A 26,779-nucleotide genomic window follows, 5' to 3' on the forward strand; every position below is an offset into this window, starting at 1 on the left:
TTTCGAAAAATTGTTTAGTGTTGCAAAAGAGAGTCATTGGTGATTTTTTTTTTTCAAGGGTAGTGTCTTTTTGTTTTATTTCTCTTTATTGTTGTAGTGACTCTTCTGTTAATATTGTGTTGTAGGAAAGAATATATGATACCCCTATTAAATATCCACATTGAATTATGTAAAATATCAATGCCTTCAAATTTTTCTCTCAGAAAATTTATTTCATCAGACTCAGATACTGTATCTGGAAGCAATGTCTTTTTTGCCTGGTAGTATCTTTGTCCCCCTGTGCTGTTCCCTAGTTTTATTATTTTGTTTTCCATGAACTCCTACATACATGTGTACTCTGTTCTTAAAATAATAAACTGAATTTCCATATGCCAAATCTTTGGCATTGTTTCCTTTAGGTCTAAAGGACTATTCTAATTTATCATCAGGTAGGATCTCAGATGGGATGAATATTTTTTTTTCCTTTTTAACAAAGTATAATTTCTGTAATAGTGAAACCTTTTTTAAGTGTATACAGTGTATAACCATTACCATAATCAAGATAGAGAACAGTTCTGTCACCCTAAAAGTTTTCTTCAGGCTCCTTCAGCCCCTGTTCTTACCCCAAACCACTGATCTGTTGGGTGGATACTCATTTCAAAGGAGGCTTTACTGTAAGATTACCAGAGTATAGACTGAGGGGCTCCCGTAGTGCATTTTGCAGGTGTCCTTTCCCTCCTGGAGTGACCTGAGATGTTTTATTCAGGGTCCCTGCTCCAGTTCCCATTTGAATTAAAGAGTGGTTTCTCCCCCAGTCTGCATCAGCACTCCTCTTAGCCCTGATAATTATATCTGGAACAAGGTTGCATCTTGTTCCACTGCTGCCTTGGGCCTGGTTTTCAATGTAACAGAGAAGGAATTTTTAAATTATTATTTTGTGCAGTCATAGCAATTGGGCAAGCATACAGCTCTTCTAATACAATAGAATTCCTCTCTTGTTTGTGTTCATACTACTCATTCAGCAGTAATAGGTGCTATGTTGGAGCTTAAGATCTTACTAGTAAAGTCTAATCTTTGCTTTGGAGAGCATTTTAAAAATCCTACAATGTGTGTGTCTTTATTCTGAATGTTAATGTGTATTTTCAAATACTAAAGAAAGAGAAAGAGAATCTGTACTGACCCTGAGTGTTGGTTAAATTTTTAAGATCAGTCACTGTATCATTTTGATTATTGTTTTTAAAAAATACATTATAAACCATCCTTTCTGTTCCCCCTCCCTGCAGTTTAAGAAATAAAATATTACAAATACACGTGAAGCCCCCTTTGTACTCTAATTCACTTCTTCCTTACCTCCCCACAAAGGTAACAGCTCTCTTCAATTTAATTTTTTCTTTCTCTCTAATGTCTAATTTTTTAAAGGAGAAAGATAATGTTGTTTGTACTTATTTATGTAATTTTAAGAGTAATTTAGTCTTTGAGGTAAGTGTACCAGTGTAAGGATACACAGACCAGTAGAACAGAATAGAGAGTCCAGATGAAAACCCTCCCCTTTTGCTTACGTCATACTGTGTGACAGAGATGGTGATGCAGGTAAGTGGGGGAAAAAAAGGCTATCTAGTAAATGGTGCTGGGACAGCTGGTTCCTGAGACGGGGGAAATTGGATCCCTACTCGACACTGTAATCAGAAGTAACTTCAGCCTATTTAAAGACCTAAACATGGAAAGGCAGAATTATAGAACTTAGGGAAAAAATATGGGTGAATATTTTACCAGAAGAATATTTTAAATAAGGTACATAAAATAGTGGTAGATATGATCACATTGAAGTTTGAAACCTCTGGGCAAAGATAGAGAACAAAGCAGTAATACCCTGGCTATCTTGTGAAGAATTCTGTACATCAGTTTAAAAAAAGGACAGCCTGCTAGAAAAGTGGCCAGAAAACATTAACGAGCAATTAACAGAAGAGAAAACTTGACTGGACAGCAAAGAGTCACTGAAAGATTTGTATCATGGCAAATGATGGTATTTTAGGGAAATATGCAAACTAGGTAGTTGGATAGGCGTTGGGGTGAAGATACTAGAGGCAAACTAATTTTAGTTTCTTAACTAAAATTTCAGCAGGAGGTTATAAAAATTGGAATTAATTGGTATTATATGTTCTCTAGTGGATGCTTTATGCTTAATACCCATAAAATTTGTAAACAAAGGAAAATAATTAAGATCAATTAGGAGCTATATAAATTCCCTAAAATGATCCGTACACCTATAACTTATTTAACAGTGTGTTTTGAGCTCTTCTTTGATATTTTTTTCTTTCATGATATTTTGATTCATTGAGAACTTTATGTATTTTTAGACCTGAAGATTCTATGTTGTCATTATGAAGTGTAAATTATTTACTTTTCGATTAATATTTAGTTACAGTAGAGTAAGATTTAAATGCTAGTAACTGTTACAAACTCCTGCTGTACTATGCACTGTTTAGATGCGGGGTGATGCTATGTGTGTTCCTGTTTAGGAGACTGATTGGTATTTATTTCTATTTATAGAAAATATTTTATTTTTATTTTTATTTTTGTACAAAAGTAGTGGTGAGACTGTACCACAAAGGTGACTGTTAAAATAGCCTTTGTACCTCCTGGTATTTATAGAGCGTGTTTAGGCAGTAACACCTCCTGCTCTGCCTTTGGGTCATGCCAAGGTGACTCCTCCTGGCCTAGTTCCAGGCTACTGTCGCTCCAGGCTAGGGGGAGAGAACTGGACCATGGAAGTGAGACTGTCCTGGGGAGGCAGGGGAGGGAAGGACTGCAATTCTTTGGCAGCATCTCAGCTTCCCTGAGGGCAGGAAGGTAAGAAACTTCCAATTGGAGAACAAGTGTAAGAGGAGAATGTAAATCCTTCTATTTAATTTGCCTGTTGATCCCAAAAACTGGAAGACTGGATTCACTATGCAGTTTTTGTTTTAATGACACCAGGAATCAGATCTTCTCTAGTCTTAGTCATTGAAGTTTAATTTTAATTGGTTTTTTTAGAGATTTATTTATTTGAGAGAGAGAGAGTGAGAACGAGCGGTGGGGGGTGCAGAAGGAGAGTGAGAGAATCTCAAGCAGACTCCCTGCTGAGCTCGGAGCCCAATAAGGGGCTCAGTCTCACACCCCAAGATCATGGCCTGAACTGAAATCAAGAGCCAACGCTCAACCAACTGAGCCGCCCCGGCACCCCTAATTTTAATTGTTAAAAGATGAGACTAAAAGATTTTAAGAAGAGTGGTGGATGAGGAGTGGGGAGATTTGAGGCTGGCCCTTTAACCCTGTGTGTCATGTCCTCTCCACACATAGAACAAGAGAGTTGGACCAGAAATGGCTTTTTAATGGTTTTGTCCACCTCTGACATTATTCTACAGTGTTAAAATGGATATATCATTTTTGGTATTTGTGGTGAACTGTTTATATATTTTTATTTTGTTTTTATAATACTTTATTAAAATTTTTATAATGCTATATTATAATTTTGTTTTATACCCTAGGGCTGTTAGAGCTCTGAGGATTTTTTTTTTCCCAGAGAAAAGCTAAAAAAGATATGAGGGAGATAGTATGGGTCTTTTGTCCTTAAAACATTTCCATAAGTGTCCACCAAGAAAAATGAAAGACAGGGACTGAAGTGGTAATTAAATCTTTCCTATGATAGACATTTTTAGAAAAATGTTTTAAAAACTTCCCGTAGCCTGGGTGGCTCAGTTGGTTAAGCATATGACTCTTGATTTCAGCTCAGGTCATGATCTCAGGGTTGTGATCAAGCCATGCATTAGGCTTCCTGCTAAGCAGGGAGTCTGCTTGAGATTCCCTCTCTCCCTCTCCCTCTGCCCCTCCCCTCCATGTGCTTGCACTCTCTAAGAGGAAAAAAAGATTCTTTTTTTTTTTTTTTAAAGATTTTATTTATTTATTTGAGAGAGAGAATGAGAGAGAGAGAGCAGGAGAGGGGGGAGGGTCAGAGGGAGAAGCAGACTCCCTGCCGAGCAGGGAGCCCGATGCGGGACTCGATCCAGGGACTCCAGGATCATGACCTGAGCCGAAGGCAGTCGCTTAACCAACTGAGCCACCCAGGCGCCCGGAAAAAAAGATTCTTAAACACTTCCCCTTGCCCAACTGTGAATAACTTAACTGTCCTATATTCATATATTTTCACATATATTTGTACTGTGAATGTAGTGACAAAAGGTAAGTTAATAATTTTTGTTCACTTTTTTCAGTTAATTATGAGCAATGATTTTCCCTTTTCTTTTTGAAGGTGATATGGAAAGCCCTGTGTTTGCACTTCCCCTGCTCTTAAAAATGGAACCCCTCATTGAAAAGCTCTTCATGTATTCTTTCTCTTGGAACTTTGAATGTTCACAGTGCGGACACAAGTATCAAAATAGGTTAGTTTTTCTCTTCTTTAAAAATGGACGTATTTTATTGAAAATGGTTCCAAATAATAAAATTTGAATAAAACTTGCTTCCATTTGTACTGCTCTCTCCCTCGTTCCTTCTGCGCTCAGTAAAATTTCCCACCATATCTTGAAGTCTCCCCACCGTTAAGATTAAAAGGAAAAATTTGAGCTCCACAAACTACAGTTTGCTTGCTTTTTTAAACTGGAAGAATAAAAAACCATGGTTTGCTGGATTGTTAATTAGTAGGAGTTTTCTTAAGTTCTTCAGTGGAAGGGGAGACAAAGGGGAAGAGTAGTATATTCCCCTCACAGCTCCCCCTCTGGATTCCCTGCTGAGTAAGAATATTTCTTAGAATTCCTTGAAATGATACGTGTTTTGTTTATTCCTCTGTAGCAACTAGGGTTTTTGTTTGGTTTTGTTTTTATGATTTGAGGCTCCCAGAGGCTGGCAGCGGTTCTGAGAGGTAACTTAGGCTCTCCCATTCCTCCATGAAAGACCAGCCATGCCAGACTCCTCTTGCATAATGAGCTGTCTCAGCCTACTTTCTACTTCCCTGATGCCCTTAGGTGAGGATTAGAGGGGTCGTGATTGACACACTATCATTTTATGCCCTGAGATTGGGACTTGGGAAGAACCATGGAGGAGAAAGCAGCAATGGATTTCTTTTGCTTCCTTACACTGACCCCATAATAGAGTAGATTTTGGAAGAGGAGTCAGAAAGTTTTCATCACACAGAAAGTTCCTGGTTGGCAATTAAAAAGATTACCAAACTGGTTCTGTTGGTCATTTATTCAAATCACTGTAAAAGAGATCAATCCTTCCCTCTTTTCTTACCTACTGGCAAATTAGAAAATTTGGAGTCTCTTAAAATTATTAAATAAAAATGTGAGAGAAAACTATTGCTTAGATACTCATTATCTAAATTGAGATTATTTTTGGTATGTAGGGGTCAGTCAAGGAGAGTCAAGTCTGAGAGAATGTTCTAGGGAATACAAGCAACAGAACCAGAAAACTTTTTTTTAACCAGTTAACTCAAAAGTATTAGAACAGAGTAAGAATAAGCATTTCACTCTCATCTAGGACTTAAATAATTTTCTATGAGTATAAGAACGAGTATTTCCTGGTCTTCTATCATTGATTTATATAAATTAATCTGATTTTCTCCTCATTTGACAAATGTGGAAAGTGAACCTTGAAAGGGGTTAAATAGGCAAGGTCCAAGGTGACACACTACTAAGTGACAAAATCCAAGCTTAAGTTTCTTGCCCTCAGACTTTCCTGCTCACTGTGGTATACTCCTTAAATCACCACCTGGATTTTAAATAATATAAACAAGCTTGATGATTAAAATCAGCTTAATTACAGCTTTTCCAAAATCCACATCTGAGTTATTTGACAGCTTTTCATTGAGTATATTTTATGTGCCAGGAACTTAACAGAAAAATAATCTTTATCCTGGCCAAATTCAGACTAGTTAGGGAGATAACATATAAACACATAATTGAGGGCCAGTGACTTAGTAATTATTTTTGATCTGTTGGATGCCTTAAGTTACTTTGAATGCAAAATGTTAAGTGCATTTTGGAGGTGTATATAAAAAACTCTGAGGGTTCAAGGGAAAAAAGCCACTGGCATTTGGGTTTGCTGTTTTTTTTTTTTTTAATTCCTTTGTTCTAAAAATAAGTAGTTATAGAGGAAAAGCTAAAATGAAGTGGCATTTCATTAAATACATCTTAGTATATATCATAGTTTAAAACATTTCCACTAAATCTGATGGGAGAATATCCAGCAAACTCATGGTTTTGTCCTGCTGTTTTTAGGGCCAGTTTAAGATCTTTTACTTGCTTTACAAAGTATATTTTGGAGGCAGTTTAAAAACATGGTTTTTGGAGTCAGACTCCCTGTATTCAAATCTCAGGTCTATCATTTATCATCTGATATGCGCTCTGTATTTCACTTTCCTCATCTGTAAGATGGGGAGAAGAATGGTACCTGCCACTTAGGGTTTTTTGGGAGACGAGTGCTTAGCACAGCACCCTGCTTTTGCACATAGTAAGTGCTCAAAAATGTTTGCTGTCATGTGGAGCATTAACATTTATTTGCTGAGACAGACTCCTTTTTATAGCCTAAAATACAGGAGCCTTTACTCAGCAGTCGTCTGTGAGAAGCAAGAATTTAGTAGAAATAAGTCATTCAGTTTTAGTGATAACTTTACGCCGCTTTGCTTTTAAAATGTTAGCTTCCCTGAGAACTGGTATATTTGTAACAGCCTCTGCTTATCTCACCTTGATTGAACAGTATTTGTTTACAAAAAAAAAAAAAACTAGTGTATTTTTAGGTAATTAATTGCTCTTTTAAAGGTATTTTTATTAAAGTGAATCCAGTTGAGATATAGTGTACCTCTTTATTTATTTAAAGATTTTATTTATTTATTTGACAGAGAGAGCTATAGTGAGAGAGGAAACACAAGCGGCAGGCAGAGGGAGAAGCAGGCCTCCTGCTGAGCAGGGAGCCCAATGCAGGGCTCAATCCCAGGACCCTGAGCTCATGACCTGAGCTGAAGACAGACGCTTAACGACTGAGCCACCCAGGCGCCCCTAGTGTACATCTTTAAATATCATCTTTTTAGGTGTCTGTTGCTGTCAAGTATTTAGGCTAAAGTCCAAATTTAGAACTTCTGTAACCTGTGAAAACAAAATTATTTCACAACTGGTATTCTAATTTTTTAAAGATCAAGAAAATTGAGTTGTATGTATTCCTGATTATATATTTGGAAATGCCTTTTTTCGTTTTTCGGTTGTCAATATGGATAGCCAGATTGTGAATTTTGTAAGTAAGGGGTGAGCTCTTAATAAATTTGGAAACAGTGGTTCTCAACTAGGGACTGTTTTGCACCTCAGGGGACATTTAGCAGTGTTTGGAGCTAATGGTTGCTACATTTGGAGCTGTTAGTGGCATCTAGTGGGTAGAGGCCAGGGATGATGCCAAACATTCTCAGTGCACAGGACAAATGCCTCACGGCAAAGAATTACCCAGTGCAAAATGTCAGTGGTATTGCTCTTGAGAAATCCTGGTTTGAACATTTTCTTCATCTCACAACTGAAAAAATACACATAATTATGGTGAAGAGGCTTCACAGAGAGCTTTACTATGGTTTGGAAGGAACAGTGGCGTATTTATTACATGGGAGGAATAGGAAAGTATGAATAAAGAAACCAAGGTTTAGGCATTGGTTTAAATTGATGTAAATGAACTTAAGTTATGTCTTCTTTTTTTTGCAGACATACGAAGAATCTGGTCACTTTTACAAATGTCATCCCTGAGTGGCACCCACTTAATGCTGCCCATTTTGGTCCATGTAACAATTGCAGCAATAAGTCACAGATAAGAAAAATGGAATTGGAAAAGTGAGTTAAAATTGCCTTACTCTTTTTAGAACAAAATGAAGGTGGATTTAATGTGTAGAATTGCAAGTGTTGACTACAAGCTACTTTTCAGAAGTTTGCATTAAACAACGTAGTTACAAATTACCAAAATGCCCCTCTATCGAGAACTTTGGCCGGTAAGCAAACTGTCCCAGACAAAATACCGCTGAAGACCTGTCTTAGGGTGATTGTCTGACCCCACGCTACTGGTGCCTTTTCTTCTTTTGCCTTTTTTCTCCCTTTAAGGATATTAATCTTCAGTTTTTCTCTCCTCTGCCAACTGCTTGGAGTCACTAGAATTCTGAGATTTCCTTAATGTAATATCAAGAACTAAGATGACTCAAAGATGAACCACAGGCTCGTCTGTCTGAATTCCCATCTTCTCCCAGAACTTGAGCTGCTAATTCTTCATCATCTTATAAGCTTTCTCTGCCTTTGAGCAGATGTGTTTTTATTATATTTCGCCAGCTTTTCTATTTGTCCTCAGTGGGACCACTGGTCAGAATTACTTTGTTCTAAAATTGCTACCAGAAGCCCCATATTTTAAACTCGGGTCAGTTCCAATATAGGCAGTTTGTCTATCTCTCTTTTGTTAGTTAATACACTCACACACTTACACATCCTGTGTAACCTGAAGGTTTAGTCGCCCTCACCTCTAACTCTACAGTAAAGAAATGTTTGGAAGTATAATTTGGTGTCATAAAGAACAGTTAACCTTTTCTGATGCCCTTGGAGGATGTACCAGGAAATCCTCAATCTTTACTAAAGGTTTGTTTTCATCCAAGTAATAAATTCTCAGCTAATCTAATAGTGCCCAGACTTAGAAGGAGAAAGAGCAGTGCCCCTCCTACCTCCTCTCCTTTAAGCATCTACTTTACACCTTTAAGGTAGTATTTACTGTGACAATTCAGAACACTGTGCTTATTCTTTATATAGTCTTTATATAGTCTTCTCCTTTTACAGTAGTTGAGGACTAGGACTCTGATAACAACACCTGGGCCCCATTTCTGTGTAACCTCTCCCTGTCCTCCTTCCTGTATGATTACATTTTTTGTTAAATCAGTACTCATTGTTTATTATTATGAATATACGTATATTCCCTCCAGCCAAGCAGTATACAAGGTTATGTTTCATTTCTTTTATAACTTTTCATTTTTCCTGGAATTACTAATTTCCTTGTGTTTTCATTTGCTTTGTTTATGTATGCATTGTGAATTTTTTCCAAATTCTTCAAACACCCATCAATAAATTTTCCAAACACTTAAATGTTTCTCAGTTTTTGAATCCTCCTTCCTCCCCCTTTTTTTCTAGAAACCTTTCTTCTGCCACCTTCCATCCTTCTGCTCCAGTGTTCCAGTTTATAGAGTTCCTCTCTGGGCCTGGTCCGTGGGAGTGTTCTTTATACTCTCTGTCACTATCCCAGTTTTTAGCTCAGGGCCTTACCCCCACATTCTTCAACATCTGTCACCTATCAGTATTGAGTCTTCTAGAGGTTCTGTGAGGTGTATAAGTTCTTCTCATCAGTGTGCCCACTCCATAGCACTCATGTCATCACTTCATCCATTCTGCTAAGTTACCACTTTCCCGTTTGCTTTTTGCTTTCAAAATATTTGTTGTTTTCTTGTTTGCTTATGTCTCCTTTCCCTTGTTGGTCCTTTTGGTTTACTACCATTTTTTTTTTTGGTCATTCACTATCATTTGGAACATTTGAGTGGAAAAGAAGAGAAGGTACCTTTAAGCTGAAGTCCATAGTCTTTCTTGGCTGTGTGGGGTTTCAAACTTTGAGATTGGAGTGTTGTAGGAGCCCTTTTTTGTTTTGTTTTTTTTTGTTTAAGCCCTGTCCTTGATGAGAAAGAGGTAGAAGGGTAGCAGGTTGTGGGTATCTGCCATCCTGTACTGGACAGTTGGGTTACTTGAGGCTTCCTGGTGTATGTAATTTCATCTAACAGTTATACCTGCTTTTTCTCAAGCCCACATTGAAGATAAACTTATACTACTATTTTGTTTGATCTGTTAATTGGTCACATTGCAACATACAGTTTTTAATTACACAAATATGTTGCTTTACTTATGTTAAAGATTCGTGCTCTGATTTGGCAGTGTATGCGCTAAGTGTTTCAATGTGAAATGTGTTTAGAGTTCTAACAGGCCAATTTATAAGCAGAATTTATAGTTTGGACATTTACTATATTCAAAAGTAAATTGAACTAGTATGTGAAACTTCATTTAAATTTTAAATGACAAGGTATTTATAAAGTCCTCTGTAGTTTTTTACTTTGAAATTCATGTTCTTGATTTGTTGATGTCTAATGGAATTTAGAAACAAATTTAATATAGTTTTTAAGGATAACTTAAAAGTAGTTAGGCCCATCATGATATCATGCATAATTCCACCTTACAGCATTCTAAAAGCTAATAGTGTTGTAAGTTCCCTGAACACCTTGTCTCAGGCAGTCCACATCTCTAATATGTTCCCATTAGAAAGAGTCCATTGATAAATCAGATGAATGAGATCTGTCAAGTTCAGATCTGCTACTTTAAGTAAATTATTTAGGAATTATATTCAGAGCACGGTGATGTGGAGCACCAACTTAGAATCTGATTTAATTTTACTTCACAAACTCCTAAAATGAACCTCATTACTGCCATGATCACCTCTAGGAGTCCGGTCCACTGTCCTGGATTGTCATTTGAAAAGTTTATTTATTTAAACTTCGTTTTTAAAGAATATATAAAAAATTTAAAAACCTTCGCTTTTAACAGTGATTTTTTTTTTTTTTTTTTAAACTAAAGGTTAGGGGAGGCTAAGAAGAGAAATTAGATGTTTCTGGTCTTTGCTTATAGGTCTTATTAAAGTGTCATCAAAGTATCTTTAAATATAATGATTTTGAGACTTTCTTCCAAGCAGATAAACTAAACCATCCCCTACAAAAGTTTGGATGGAGTACTGATATATAAAATAGTTAAAATTATGTTTCTTAATTTAAATCTTCATTGTGTGGCACAAAATGCTTTATTATTTTATGAGATCCTTGAACTTACCTCCGAAGAATACAGTTGTAAACCTTTGTTTAACAGTTGAATTTTTCTGAAGAAGTATTTTGTTATAATTAATATGAACCAATTCTAATTATTTTAATTACATCTGATTTTACTCATATATTTCATTTTTTTGTCATAGAATCTGAAATGGGAAATCGTTCAGTGATGTAATTAGATCTAAAATATAATGAGATTTAAAAATTATATTTGCAGTTTTTTTGCCTAAAGCCTACATTATTACAGTTCAGAAATACATATATGCACATTGTTAAATTTGCATTTTCTAAAATATGAGTTACTACGTTACATTAGTTGGGATTAGAAATAAAACACTTGTCCTCCAGGCCATTTGCACAAGACTGGCTGCTCTTTGTAGGACAGGGATTTGGTGTTTCCCTGCTGTCTGTGGGTAGCCAGGGCAGTTGGCACAGTTCCCTGTGTGCTGCTTTCTCTGTTTTCTGTTTTCTCTCTTCTCCTGAGGGTAGATCCTTATAATAGGAGGAGTTTAACCTAAAGTTAGGGAGGTGAATGCAAATGGATCTTGGCTTGAAATCTCTTGTGACTCTCATTCCAGTTCTGTTAAGCCATCCCATCCAATTTTTTTATGGTTGAGTCCATACCTAACTTGATCCTCTCAGCTCTAAGCATCATCTTTGACATGCTAGGCATTGCAGGTAGGAAGAAGCCTGAGAACAAAATCTGTGGCCAAGCTAGGAGTAAAGTTGTACCCTCAGCTGAGAGGCTGCATATGAGATGAGTTGGAATTATGGGTAGGAGGAACCTGTAACATTTAGGGGACACTAGAGTCTAGGGGACCAGAGAAGAAAATGAAGTAGAAAAGGATGAGCGGGGGCATATGCTTTTTAATTGAATCCAAGATGCCATCGTTTATAAGTTGCACCAGTTTTTAAATATGCCATTAAGAAAGAAATGCAGCCTATTTAACACTTTCTGTGTTTAACTCACATAAAGAAGGCAGGAAGTTCATGAGTTTTTGTAGTCTAGGGATCAACAAGAGTGTTTTAGTAACTAGCCTTAGAAGATATCTTGAAAAGGTATCTATCATATGAGACCAGGAGAATTAAATATTAGTACTTACAGAGTCATGCAGGTGCCTAAGCCTGCATATCCAGCTGTGAGAACAGATCTCTAGTTTCTCTGTGGATCATTGATTCAAAGGCACACTCTTCAAATGTTAACATGGGAGAACATCTAAGAATTGATGGCATGGTAGAGTTTAGTTGGCAGTTTTCTTTCCTAGTGGTATATGTTATAACCAGTGGTATCTTAGATCAATTAAGTAGATATGATAAAAATCAAAGGGGGTTAGCATTATAGACAGTGTTACAGCACTTTTTATTTATAGGTACTTTAATTTTGAAGACTTGATTGTTCCTCTAACATGATTGACAAGAGATAACTTATTAATTATTCCTTGTCAGTCTGAATAATCTGCATTTTGGACATTGATTCAAGTTCATTTCAGCTGAATAAATTTTGATAAGCTAAGTAAGTTTGACAGCTGTTTAAATATTGGGAAAAGAGATATTCATCATTTTTCTTAAATCCTGAGAGCTTTGTTAAATTTGGTTATCTGAGGCCCATCATTAGGTTCTATGTTCTGGTTTGGTATGTTACTGAAATGATAAAGTATATTTTTGAAATTATGGATGTCTTAAAGTTTATAGTACATCAGCCATTATGTTGTATTTTCTTCTCTGTTTTAGGTACAAATTAAACTTTCTAAGTAAAAGTTTTACTTTGTTGGACCTCTTTGCTTCTGGAAATAATAGTGAAATAGACCAAATTATTAGCATGTTGAGGTTTTTTAAATGTTTATTTCAGTGTCTTAGGTTTATTACTTTGTTTCACATACTACCTATAAAACAAAAGTAATTCATTTGGGCACTAGATGCCCAAGAAAATTGTAAAAGGCCTGGATTTTTCCCTGTGATTTTACAGAGTAGTTATGTTACCAAGAGATCTTTAAGCCAAAGCAGCATTGTGGCTTACAGAGCAATTTTTGCTTAATGGTCTGTGTTAGAGCCTTACTGCATGATGGCTTCCAACTGTCACTGATACCATCCTGAGAAGGGTTTACTGTTACATACTTCATAGAGTGAGTTCTCCGTTTCTAATTAAGGCACACATCTGGAGGTTCTCAAGAAAAATTAGTGCAGTTAGCCTTGAACATGTTATGTGTGACTTCCTTGCTTCAGACCATCTTTTGTGTAACCAGGAACAGGGCGTTACATTTGTTTGACTTCATTTGCCTTTCTCTCCCACAGAGTGTCTCCCCTACTCATGTTGCACTTTGTGGAAGGCTTGCCACATAACCACTTGCAGCACTATTCATTTCATTTTGAAGGCTGTCTTTATCAAATAACTTCTGTAATTCAGTACCAAGCAAATAATCATTTTATAACATGGATTTTGGATGCGGATGGTAAGTATTTAAACCTTTTTCTTTTATGATAATAGGCATAGAGGCCAAACTCTAGATTTTTTTTTTTTTAAAGGCAAACTTGGCCTTGACTCTTTTTTTCCTCTCATGTCTTGCCCTTGCCTTTAATTCTTCTGCCCCTCCTCTCCTGTGTCACTCTAGTTTAGAATCACTCTTATCTTTGCTGTGTGTAAGTATGGGTATACACATGCATATACATATTTCTTTTCTGGACAGAGAAGGAGATCATATAATACTGTTGGTTTACAGTTTGCTTTTTCCCACTTAGTATGTTTGCTTTTACTCCATGAGAAATACATGGTCAGTATAGAAAAATGAATGGTGGCGATTTTGATTTTTTTAGATATGTAACCACGTACTGCTTTTAAAAAGAAAGTGCATCGTACTGAAGGTTTTTATTTGAGAAAGGACAAAAATTTTGCTTAGTTTGCAGATGTTAGTAATATAAATAAAAATAAACATCTCTTGGGTGCCTGGCTAGCTCACTCAGTAGAGCATGTGACTCTTGATCTCAGGGTTGTGAGTTCAAGTCCCACATTGGGCATGGAGCCTACTTAAAAAGAAAAAAAAAATTGAAAAAAAGAAAAGTAAACATCTATTTCTAGAACTGTGAAACGATATCTGAAATTCATAATTTATCTAAGATAAAGCCTTTATTTCAATAATTAAACTTTTCAATAGAAGGTTAAATAGTATGGCTCATAATTTTTGCTAAGTTTTTCCTTTCACGTATCTAATATGGTTTAATACTGAGTTTGTTTTTCTCACAATGTTCACTTTGTCTTAAACAAGACCACTCAGCCCCGTAAAGTGTCATATTAGGCTGTTGGTAAGGGGTCTCTTTGATATTTTTTTCTCTTTTCTATTGTTTGGACACTTTTTATATTTGATATTTTCCTCTTGGGGATAGTTTGGGTGGATGACACAATAATGTGTTGTAAAAGCACTTTGCAAACTAAAATCCGTGTTATAAATACTGTCACCTTAAAGTTTTACCCTACTTCAGAATTGGGGGGAAGTGGTTCTCAATAACATAAGCAAAAACTAAACAAGCAACTTATTTATTTTAATTTTTTACTACATTCCAGGGAATCTGAAATCCTTTTCAGGTAGGTTAGATAGTTACATGGTTTCCATCCCTGACACCATATAAAAATCACGGTTACTTTATAAAAATGTCTTGGCTTTCCCCTGTCATTGAATCGATCTCTGGGGATTAGGCCCAAATGTGACTTAAGTAATTCTAATGTGCATGTGTGGTGGTGAACCACTGACGTAAGCAAACAAAAGAGTCTCAAAGTTTTAATGGGTATAAAAGAAGAAATAATAGGTTCGTGTGGTTTATAAGGGTGTATCCATATTAATTTAGTGAATGGTTTTCTTGGGGCTTTTTTTGTGTGTAGAGGAGGTTAACCTCTTCCCTTGTAATCTATCACTTCGTTTTCACTTGACAAATGAGAAAATAGAAGCTCAGAAATAAAATAAGCAAACACCTAAAAACCTCTAAGGTTTTTTTTTAACTAAAAAAAAGAGAAGAATTGAATTGAAATAAGAATTGAAACAAATGTGGGTACTTGAGGGTAATAGGCTTCATTTATCTTGAAAATTCATATATATGGAAAAATTTAATCCATTTTCTGATGTTGTTGGATAAATTGGGTGATATACTGTATTCTAAGTCACAAAAATTAAATAGACTTCTCTCTCGATTTTTGTGGGTATTGTAGGAAAGGGTAAAAACTATCTCAGTTTTTCAAATTTCTGGATGTTAGTCTATAACTTTTATTAGCCAAATAAGGACTTTAACCTTGGCAGAGAAAAATGGTGACATAAGTATAAGGCCATGTTCTTGAGTGTTCTCTTTTGGTGGATATTCAGGGATATAGCAGTTAAAATGGCCAGAAGAAAGTGAACCTCGGCTGGTGGGTTTTGAATGTCTAACCTCATTTACTGAACTTTCCTCATCCTCCAGGAAGTTGGCTGGAATGTGATGACCTTAAAGGTCTACGTTCTGAAAGGTGTGAGAAATTTGAAGTTCCTGCTTCAGAGATACATATTGTTATTTGGGAAAGAAAAACATCTCATATGACAGATAAAGCATCTGCCTGCCTTCCACTTAAAAAGGCTAAGGAGGAGGCTGCTCTCGGTGATGAGAAACCAGCCGCTCCAACATGGTGTTCTGGGGGTGACACTGCCTCTGCTGAGCCGCCCTGCACAACCGGGACGGCAGTTGCACCGAGCCCTCTCTCACAGGGTGCATCTGTAACGCATGGGCATCATGTACTTTCAGGTCCAGAAGGTTGGGTTGACAGTAATATTTTGTCTTTGACACTTGAAGAAATACAGGTTAACTCTGAATGTTTTCTCTTAGAAAATGAACCTGTGGCAGAAAATGCAGGAGTTGGCAAAACAAATACCTTGCAATCAGAAGAGTCACTAATGGCTTCTTTAGTATCAGCTCCGTGTGTTGAAAAGCTTACTCAAGACCAATTCGTGAATGTAGGCTTGCCATCTCAAATTGTAGGGGCAAACATGCAGTTGGCACAGCCGAGTACAGAAGACACCGTAATTACTAAACCTGTGAATACTACGCATGCTACTGACCCTATAAACGGAGTAAAGCCAGTAGAAGTTGAGGGTACAGTTGCCCTAAAGAAGGACACTCCATTAAAACAGTATCTTTCACCCAAAACTGAGAAATTAAAACCAGAACAAGCTGTTATAGCTCAGGTATCTAATTTGAAAAAAAATGAAACTGTGGCATTTTCTCAAACCGTAACAGCGAAGTCAGTACAGAATTCATCTCTGAAAGAAACTCAGAAGAAACCATTTGTAGGAAGTTGGGTTAAAGGCTTATTAAGCAAGGGTGCTTCTTTTATGCCACCTTGTGTTTCAGCTCATAATAGAAACACTGTCACTGATTTGCAGCCTTCGGTTAAGGGGGCAAGTAATTTTGGTGGCTTTAAAACGAAAGGCATAAACCAAAAGGCTAACCGGGCATCGAGGAAAGCCAATAGGTGTGCAAGTAAGCCTCCTACAGTTAGTAACCCTCCATCAAGCCATCCATCGTCTGGTAGCACAACTTCTCGTGTATGTGCTAGTGTTACTGCTGATTCACACGCTTTGAAGAAATGTGAAAACCCCTCCTGTGGAGCTCACCACAGTCACGATTCTTGTGTAAAAGAAAATGGTGTTTCTCCAGTAAACCACGGAGACTCAGTTGAGGGTCAGATTCATAAACTTCGTCTAAAACTTCTTAAAAAACTTAAGGCAAAAAAGAAGAAATTAGCTGCTCTTATGTCTTCCCCCCAAAAAGGAACACCTCCAACTGAAAATTTAGAACATGTGTCCCACTGTGGGTCTCCAAATGATTGTGAATCAATAGAAGACTTGTTAAAAGAACTACAGTATCAGATTGATACTGCTGATAATAAATCTGGGTGCACCACGGTTCCATATAGTAGTCAAAGTCATGAGGAAATTTTAGCAGAATTACTGTCTCCTACAACTGTTGTCTCAACAGAGCACTCAGAAAATGGGGAGGCTGACTTTAGGTATTTAGAAATGGGAGATGACCACATCCCAGCACCAGTGTCTACTGAATTAAATGATATTCCCCAAAACACACATCTGAGACAGGACCATAATTACTGTAGCCCCAGCAAGAAAAATCAGTGTGAAGTTCAGCCAGACTCACTGACAAATAATGTCTGCATTAGGACATTGAACTTGGAAAGTTCCATGAAGACTGATATTTTTGATGAGTTTTTTTCCACTTCATTAAATTCTTTAGCAAATGACACATTAGACTTACCTCATTTTGATGAATATCTGTTTGAGAGTTGTTGAGTGCATGTTACCTCTTTTTAGTTTAATATTTATTACTGCTCTTGGAAAAACTTAGTATGTTATTAAGTAGTGTTTACACACTGGCCTTGTCATGAACAAAACGTAAGCTATTGAAGGCTTTTCCTTTGGTTCTACTCACAAAGCATGTAATCTGTTTTACAAATTAAAATGATCAAAAACTGGTTTTCCTTGTTTGCTTCATTTTGTATTATAGGACAAGGAGGATTTCAGAATGAAAACTAGAAAACTAATGTCTAGTTTCTGGCATTTTTTACAGTTGGGTACATTAAATTTCTACATTTTAATTTTGGTTACACTGTTTCAGGAAAAACACTAGTTTGTACAAACTTAATTCATTGTATATGGACTATAGAATGTGTGACTGTTTGGTAATGGTTCTGTGATCATATTAAGACCCTAAGCCTGTTTCTTATATAATAGTTGAGTGCTGTGGAATGTAAACCTCCCCCCATACAACTTCTCTACTTACAAAAGATGGCAGGAAACCTTGTTACTAGAACTCTTAAGTAATGTTACACGTTTAATAAATGATCTCTAACAGGAAAATAATCTATGTTTGTGTTAATAAGAGTTCACATTATCATAAATGCCCTCTTTCTCCCAGCACATGGTATTTCTGCGAGGAAAGTGGGACACCATCCAACAGTTCTGTTTTGGGAGAAAATAATAACCAGGTGCTTATTAGGCTTGCTATATGGGTTCTGTTTTGTATGAAACACTAATTCATTAAAACCCCAACATTTCTGTGAGCGAGATACCATTATCACATTTAACAGATAAAGAAAGAGCACAGAGCTTAGTAAATTGTATGGCTGGGATTGAGGAGCATGGTTACTACAGTGCTTAGAAGTATGTGTTCCACCTATCAGTTGTCATTTAAAGTTTGGATGCTTGAACAGCACCACTGCTGTAGTGATTGGAGTTAGTAGGAACCGTTACTAAGGTTTTAAGGGTGGCGGTCTTGGGATATTTACTTTGCCAGGGACTCGGCACTTCATGATTGATTTGTCCAATTTACTCCCAATCCCCCCCCCCCATTTTCTGATTACAAAAGTACTGCATGTTTGTCAGGAGAAATTGGGCAAATACAGAAAAATATGAAGATTTTGGATCATCCATTTTAACTACTGGTAATAGTGGTAATTACTACAAACATTTTCATATTTTTATACATGTAGACTTAAAAATTCTATTGTACCTATTTGTACGATCTTAATGTTTAATGAGCATTTTTCCATCATAGTTTTGACAGCTTTTGGATAGCTATGTTATATTAACATTGTATGGATTATCATTGTTTCACCAGTCTTTAGATTTTGAGATGATCTGTACCGTTTTGTTATTAATTGTGCCACAGCAATTATTGTTAAGTTTTTGCACAGACCCAGGTCTTATTTTCTGGGGGTGGAATTGCTGGATCACAGGATACGCATTTTAAAGTCTTTTAATGATTGCATGATTGGCTTTCTTGAACCCTCACCACCAAGTAGTAGCATTGAGGGTGAAAAAAAAAAAACCTTGGCTGTTTTTATTTGCATTTTCATGATTACTAGTGAGGTTAAATATAACTTTATATAATAAAGTTACATGTTTATATAACTTTTTCTATGACTTTATTGGCCAATTGAGTTTCTCTGAAGAATTGCTTGTTCATCCTTGTTATTAATTTAAGTATTTCTAGATTTCTGCTAAGTACCGAGCAGTGTTGTAATAAACCTCAGAGATCAAGCAGTAAAAAAAAAAATTTTTTGCTCTTTAGAGGAACTTGCCTTCTAAACAAGAAAGTACATATATAATGTTAAGTAGTCATAGGAGATACAGTTGATTCTTATTTGTGGTGGCTCTGTAAAGTTTCCGAGAGCATTCTATGAACATGAAATACTGAACCATTGCTCCTAGGGGAAATAAAAGGTTAGGTTCCTGTGAGCCTCTGGTCACAACATTATTGTCAGCTGATCAACACATAACCTTGTTTTTTGTGTGTTTCTGTTTAAAGACACCTTATGTAATATATATTGTTGGTTCATTCCTATTGAATACAAGGCCAACAGCACTATAAGTCATGCCCAAATGAAGCTTATCTAACACATGAGTTTTTTCTGTAAGGCAAGTGACAATTTTCTTGTGCTTAGGAACACCAGACAGAAGTTAACACTGCACTTGGGGGCCATTTTAAACTGAAATCAACAAAAAGCACACAAAGAAATGTGGCACTAAATATGTCGTAAAAAGAACATGTATTTACAGTATGAGAGCTGAATCAAAAAGGCAGTGTTGAGTTGTTAGACCTCAACTGGGGTCATATGTGTTGGATGATTCTGTGGGTGTCCATAATGACCACAAAAGCATGTTAATTTTTTTTTTTTTTAAGATTATTTGAGAGAGCAGGGGTAGAGAGGGGCAGCGAGAGTCTCAAGCAGACTCCATGCTGAGGGTGGAGCCCAACGCAGGGCCCGATCTCAACCCAGAGATTAGTAGGACCTAAGCTGAGACCCAAGAGTCTGAGATCCAACCAACTGTGCCAAACCAGGTGCCCCTGTAAGTGCTGATTTTTAAGGTTATAAATAAATCTTAGCAAGTAAGCAAAATCACAAATACAGAATCTGAATAATGAGGATTGACTAGATAACGTCAGCACTAAACATCAGCGGATGGGAGAACTCATACTGAATGCACTTGGGAAGTTTCTTGGAGGTGGGTGTCATCTGAGCAGGGACTTTGGTGAAGTTAGGGAGTTGGACATGTGACTGGAGGAAGGGCATTCTGGGAAGAACAAAAGTCCTGAGGAGTGAGGGTCCTTAGCAAGATTGAGGACAGGGAGAAGGCCGACGTGGCTGAGCAGTGAGAAAGGGAAAGAACATGAGATTAAGGAGGTTGGCAGAAGCCAGCGTTTGTGTGGTTTTGTGGGCCATAGCGAAGACCTTGTCTATGCTTGAGAATAATGGAAGCCACTGAAAGGTTTTGGGTAAGGGCATAACATGATCTAGTCTCAGTTTTAAAAGGATCACTGAAGTGTGGAGAATGAGTACAACCAGTGTGAATAGAAGCAATAGTCTGTTACAGCCTCCCCAGAGTTTAGGGTGAGCTGTGGAGGTGTTAAAAAGTAGCTGGATTACTGCTGCATTTCAAAAGTAGAGCCAGCAGGATATGTTGATGGGTTGGATATGGGGCAGAAAGAGGAATCTCAGGTTTTGTTGCCTGAGTAGATGGGTCATGCCGTTTACTGAGATGGGACAGACTTCGGAAGGAAAAAATTTAAAGGAAAGCATTCATTCATTCAGTTTTGGATATTTTAGGTTCCACTTTAATAGGAAGATGGATCTGCAATTCTGGGGCTCAGGAGAGGCGGACACTAGAGATTCTCATTTAGGAATTATGAATGTGTGAATTGTATTTAATATCACAATAAAGGATGGGGTCATTTAGGGAGTTAAAATAGCTCTGGGGAACAAGAGGGGCCGTGGGAGGAAGACCACATGAGTGTGGTGTCCTGAAAATCAAGGGAAGAAAGCTTTTCTTCAGGAGGGAAGGATGCCGATCTGTCAGATGCTGCTGAGAAGTTAGAGTAACATGAGGACTGAGAATTGACCATTGGCTTTGGTAATTGAGAACTCCTTGGTAACTTGGTGAGGACAGTTCAGTGGAGCCGAGACAAGTGAAGGGATGATGAGAAAGTGCAGACCGAGACCGACCCTTTTGAAACATTTACCTGGTTCTTGGTGAGGGAATGTGGGATCAACGTTTTTAATGTGTTTAAGATGGGCGATGTCATAGTATGTGTATGTGTGGACCTGAAGCTCCTATGGATGTTGTAGATGAGAGGAAGGACAGTTGCAGGAGTAAATTTCTCCAGGGCTGAGCTCCAGTATATAAAAGGAGGTGTGACCTTAGGAGCTAGAAGAGTTAATTGATTTTAATAGTAGGGAAGACAAAGTATATGGATACAGATATTAGGAGATGTGATGATTAGAGAGTGAGAAAGGTCACATTTTAATTTTCTCAGGAACATAGTAAAATTACCAGCGGAGAGTATGAGGGGAGGAGGAGTTGAAAATTGAGGAGGAGAGGTTAGAATTTTTAGTCTTGAGAGCTAATTGAACAGGGACATAGCATAGCTTGCTAGGCAGTGCCGAGAATCCACCAGAAGTTTGTGGCCATAAATTTAACTGAGATGAGCCAAGATGGTTGTTTATTTTTTCTCCAATCACATTTGCTGCTCAGGAAAGAAAGAATAGGTGGGAAGTTGGATTCATCCAAGGTTAGAGGTATTGCCAGGCAAATAAGACAGAGGAGAAAAGGAATTAAGGTTTTATGAAAGGAAAATGATGATAGTGATGGATAAGGAAGGATGTAGGGACATAAGACAGGTGATGAGCATTTAAAAAGTGGTGGCAGATCTCAGTGGATTGGAAGTGGATTCAAAGAATGTCAGAGTGGGATTAGTGGAGCAAGTAAGCTGGTTAGAAAGTAGTGTGCTTGAAATTGAGCTTTTGGGAACAGTGATAACAAGGTCTGAAGTATAGCATAAGGGAAGTGCATGGCCAAATGAGCATTGGGTGAGAAGTCCATGCAAAGTGAGTAGATAAATCAAGAGGCCAGGATGATGTATGGATAGTCTCTGTGGAAGGCAAAGTCATTTAAATGGCAGAGGAGTCCTGGTGGAAAGAAATATACAGTAAGCCAGGAGCTAAAATCCTCAAGAAAAGGCGGAAGACCATGAAAATGGGCGATGGCAGGGAGAGGAGCAACGTGAGTAGTTCAAAAGGTTTGTGCTTCTAAGGCACTGGAGGGTTATAATGAAGATGGGGGAACAGTGGTTGAAAAGGCAACAAGGAGCCAGGAACACCTGACAGGGCTGTTGAGGGAGCGGTTTCTTCAACAGATGTTCAGAGTTCATTAGCATAGGGCAGGGAAGAGAGTGTTCAGGAAGTTGAGGACATGGGAAGGCCTGTCAGTGACAGACCATGCATCCCAGAAGATGCTGGTGGGGTGGGGGTGGGGGCTGGGTTAAGTGCTGGATAGGAGTGGAAGGTTGGGAGAGATAAGATCTAGAGTTTAATGTCCCAGGAGGCTTGGAGTCACAGAGTGATGGAGATAAACTGCAGGTTATGATGAGTTCTCTCTGGGAGAGGAGACTGGGAGGATCATGAGTTCTAACTGCAGCATCCCTCTTGAGAAGGGGGTCTTTTGAAGACGGAGACTGGGAGAAAGGTATGTGAAGAAGGAGCATGAGGAGCACTGTGGGCCTCCCGTCCTGTGGTGGTTGAATTGGGAGTCTTAATCATTTATATCTGCTCTTTAAGTATAAAAGGATTAAACTTTTCTCTGCCATGTGGCAATTTTGGTTTCTGGTTGACCATTTTTAACGGTTTAGCAGAAATTTTACATTATTTTATAGTCCTTTCCTTTTGGTATTATGATTTAGCAAGGTCATTTCCACTCCCCAAAATACACACCACTACAACATACCACATATTTGATGCTCCCCCAGCCCTAAGGCAATGTAAACCAGGACAATTTAGCAGGATGGCAAAACGTTTGCAGTTGTAAACTGATGTCACCACTGGCTATGTGAAGAATCTCCATGCTTGATAATTCGTGGAGAAATTCTACATTTCAAACTTCAGTTCTATGTTGAGTCCTATCCATTGTAGATTTTCACCTCTGCAGTATTTATTTGAGTGAATTCCAACCATCAGACTAGCCTATACTCTAAGTGAATATATTGTTCAATTAAGTATAAATAAATTACCACTATGCTCACACATACATATGATAATCTATAATAATCTACTTCTCAGTTTATTGCCAAGGTAGTTGAGGATCTCCTTAAAGTGTATATTTGATTTACTCTGTCACTTTTTTTTTTTTTTAAAGATTTTATTTATTTACTTGAGAGAGAGAGAGAATGAGAGACAGAGAGCACAAGACAGAGGAGGGTCAGAGGGAGAAGCAGACTCCCCGCCAAGCAGGGAGCCCGATGCGGGACTCGATCCCGGGACTCCAGGATCATGACCTGAGCCGAAGGCAGTCGCTTAACCAACTGGGCCACCCAGGTGCCCTACTCTGTCACTTTATCTTTGGGAATAACGAGTTTGAGTCCTCTTTGACAGACAATTTCTGTTGTTTTGTTTTTACTAAAAAAAAAAAAGCAATGAAAAATGGCTCCATTCCTAGAAGGGGGTAATAAAATATGACAGTTTGCTGGGTGTCATTAAAGTAAGTCTCAAGAAAAGAAACACAAATCAGCTGCTGCTGCTATAAATCCCTATAGAAGCGACCCTGAACTGATCCATATAGTAAAGCCCTTCACACCCAGTCATTCCAGATTATAACAATAAGGTATTAAGTGTTAAAACTCCAAAGCAGCTTTGTTGTCTCAAGCCATTTATTATTAATTTTACATATCTACTTAATTGATCAGTAAAAAAAAAATGGTTTCTTTGTGGCTTGTCAATAGTATTAGACTATTCTAGTTCTTTACATTACCTTAAAATCTTCAGTTTAGTAATTTTCCATACCTAAACACTCTGGATTTGACACACTTTATAACCTTTACCAGTAAGTAGATTACAAATAGAATAAATACAGTACAAAGCCTTCAAAATTGGTGGTGGAGTGGGGGCCCAGAAATCTGTTCCAGATTCTGTGACTCCCTTGGACACTGTAAATAAATTTATTTCTGTGAATGTGTACATTGTGGGGAGAGGGTCCTTAGCTTCCCATTCAGGTTTTTACAGGGCTCCGTGGACCCCTAAAGTAGTCTCTTGGGAAGTTTACCTTAAATAAATGAAGTTTAACTTAAAATGAAATTAAACTTAAAAAAATGATGATTGATTCTGGGACTAGGTTTTAGATGAACGCCATGGTGGAGAACCAGCCACAAGTAAGTAAATTAAAAGTATGGGCAATTTATAATTTCTCAAATTTCAAGATTACTTTAAGACCCCCCCAAATTCCCAGTATCAAGCAAAACCACTATCACCATTTCCTGGGGCACCGAGGCTCTAAATGTAGGCATCACCCTACCCACTTCCCTCCTGTTTCAGTCCCTAAGTCTTATCCAGTCTTCCCTGGAATTACATCCTTCTTTTCTAGACCCACCTCATTGCCTACTCCTTTGAAATATAATTGCCTCTTAACTGTTCTCTGATCTCTTATTTCCCCTATTCTGTTGCCAGACCAACCATCTAAAATAAATTTCATTATGTCCTGAAACAGACACCTTTAACAGTTACTCCCTTGCTTTATAGGGTAAAGTCTAGCTTCCAGCTTTGTTCTTCAGGGCCCTTCCACAGGCTAAGAACATTGTCAGTGCACTCTATTCAAGTACATTTATTCTATATTCTGGTTATGCTCCTCTCCTCTCCACCCCCATCTTGCCTCCAAATTTTGCCAGCTTTAAATAGCCCTCCCCTGCCTTCTGGCCTGTCCAGATCTTTCAGGATTGTTTCGGATCCTCCGTGAAGACACAATCCAGCCTATCTATGTTGGCTTCCTCATTTACTACCTGGGAACATTCTTCTCTGGCCCTTATGCTGACACTTCATCATATGCATTTTTATCTGACTGTCCGTCCCTGTTAATCACATACTCCGACAAGGCAGGGAATGCTTCGGTCCTGAGCATATGCTATGTGACAGACCTGTGCTAGACGAGCAAACAACGTAAATAAAGCCCTAGTCACTACACTCAAGGAGTTCATATGCTGGTGTAGGTGACAAGTAACTCCCTGGTTTCAGAATGACTAGAGGAGGGGTGCCTAAATCAGACAGAGGCAGCATCAGGCTAGGCTTCCCTGAGAAGGTAACTCCTCAGCAGATGTTACCCAGGTAAGTACAGAGGAGGTGGGGACTGGCACATCAGGGCAAAGGGAAAGAGATGGGGGGGCAGGGTACAAGGCAGAATGGGCCATTGAAGCTCCTGGTAAATGCATATAACCACTAGAGGGTTTCATGCAGTAACATGGTAGGGGAAAGCCCTACACTCAACAATTTGAACTGTATCTTGAAGGAAATTGGAACCTAAAATGATCATTAAGAACAGAAAATCGTCTCTTCCCTCAAGGAGCTTACAACCTAGTATAAGAACACTCAGGTTAAAGTGGAAGGTTGTGCTTTCTAAGTCCCCATAACTTAAGTACTAGCAAATATTATGCCTTCCTCATCTTGAAATGTTATACTAGATTTGAACGGTATAGAAATGATCTTATGACCTAATTTCCTTGTTTCCACTGTAGGCTATCCTTAAGTATGAGTGGAAAGTTTGGAATTTTGAGCATCAGAGAGGCCCCTACCTAAGAACATTTTGGGGGGCTACTCCTTGCTCTGAAATTGTACAACACTGTGTCTCCTTTTTAAAGGGCTCCTAACTAGACAACAGAGGATATTTTATTATCAACAATTATTGGAGAAGTAATTATCAGCCAGCATTTGCCAAGACATTCCCTGAAGGACAGCCGAGTGAGGCAGTTTAACTATTTTTTCTTCCAGGTCTCTAAATTCTATCCATGAAAAGTACATCCCAGAGACAAAGCACTCACCCCATAACCTCAATCTTGGCAGAAATTAATTATCATCACCTTATCATGTTATCGTGTGGTTCTCTATCTTTATAGAAAGTCTCATGTGAACCATCTGCTTGAAAAATATCTGTGTCTTCTGTGAGACCAGAGTTGAAAATACATCCTTCAAAACCTTTTAACAGGAACCCATACAATTTCTGCCCGAGTTTAATTTCAGGGAAAATTCTGTCAGCGATCTAAGAGCAAACATTAACACCTTCGTCTAGGTTCAAGTCCATTGTCCAAAAGCTGTAACAGAGCTTCATTTAGCAGACAGTTACATAGGGTGATTATGCCTCCACATACTTTCAGGTGACTCCCCTTGCATATTTTCATCGAACAGCTCCTCGGATCCTTTTGGCAGTAGATAAGGCAATATTGAATAAGGACATTTACTTTCTGGTGGTACCAGATTTTCCGAGAAGAAACCAGTGGCATTTATTCACTCACTTGTCAAGGGGCATTTTTCCCCCCTTTCCATTATAACTAGTGCTGTTGAAGCACAATCTTTGGGCCGGTCTCCCGAAGAACGTGTGCCAATTTCCCGTGGACATACAGTGGAATTGGATTACCAAGCCCCGCTCTTAGATCCACCCCCGCTGGGCGACAAATACTGAGACAACATGGTCTTCCTCCGTCCCAGACGTACGGTAGCGTCGTACTCTCCTATTCGATTAAAAATCTCACGGTTGCCGTTTTAAAATGAATCCGTCTCGAAGTTGTCTCAGGAAAATGAGCGCTGTCGTCCCTGGGTGGGCTCGAACCACCAACCTTTCGGTTAACAGCCGAACGCGCTAACCGATTGCGCCACAGAGACCCAGCTACCAGACTCCCCGTGCGATGTGTACAGATTTCCGCGGCCGCGGAGGCTCTCGCCGCCCAGGGCGTCGCCGCGCCAGCCCCGCGGAGGAGCGCGCGGGGGCGGCGGCGGGAGGGGCCGAGGCTGCGGGCGGCCCCAGCGCGGGCGCGGGAGGGGAGAGGCCGATCCCGCGGCCGCGCGGGGAC

At 38.4% G+C, this 26,779-nt stretch overlaps 1 protein-coding gene and 1 non-coding gene across 2 annotated transcripts in view; one reads left to right on the forward strand and one right to left on the reverse strand.

Annotated features, from left to right (window-relative positions):
* The window catches only part of LOC110570282 (SUMO-specific isopeptidase USPL1), a 30,339-nt gene extending 12,590 nt beyond the window's left edge, over positions 1 to 17,749 (forward strand). Inside the window, exons 5-8 of the mRNA XM_021678268.2 lie at positions 4,268 to 4,397; positions 7,692 to 7,817; positions 13,166 to 13,323; positions 15,314 to 17,749. Of these exons, the coding sequence (XP_021533943.2) occupies positions 4,268 to 4,397; positions 7,692 to 7,817; positions 13,166 to 13,323; positions 15,314 to 17,190 (2,291 nt within the window). The 3' untranslated portion in view covers positions 17,191 to 17,749. The remainder of the gene's footprint in view (positions 1 to 4,267; positions 4,398 to 7,691; positions 7,818 to 13,165; positions 13,324 to 15,313) is intronic.
* Positions 17,750 to 26,517: 8,768 nt separating this feature from the next.
* On the reverse strand, positions 26,518 to 26,591 carry TRNAN-GUU. The gene has a single exon. It is a non-coding gene; the product is annotated as a tRNA-Asn (tRNA).
* Between the last annotated feature and the right edge of the window lie 188 nt (positions 26,592 to 26,779).

Source organism: Neomonachus schauinslandi, unplaced genomic scaffold (genome assembly GCF_002201575.2).
Source record: "Neomonachus schauinslandi unplaced genomic scaffold, ASM220157v2 HiC_scaffold_138, whole genome shotgun sequence".
Taxonomy (NCBI): domain Eukaryota; kingdom Metazoa; phylum Chordata; class Mammalia; order Carnivora; family Phocidae; genus Neomonachus; species Neomonachus schauinslandi.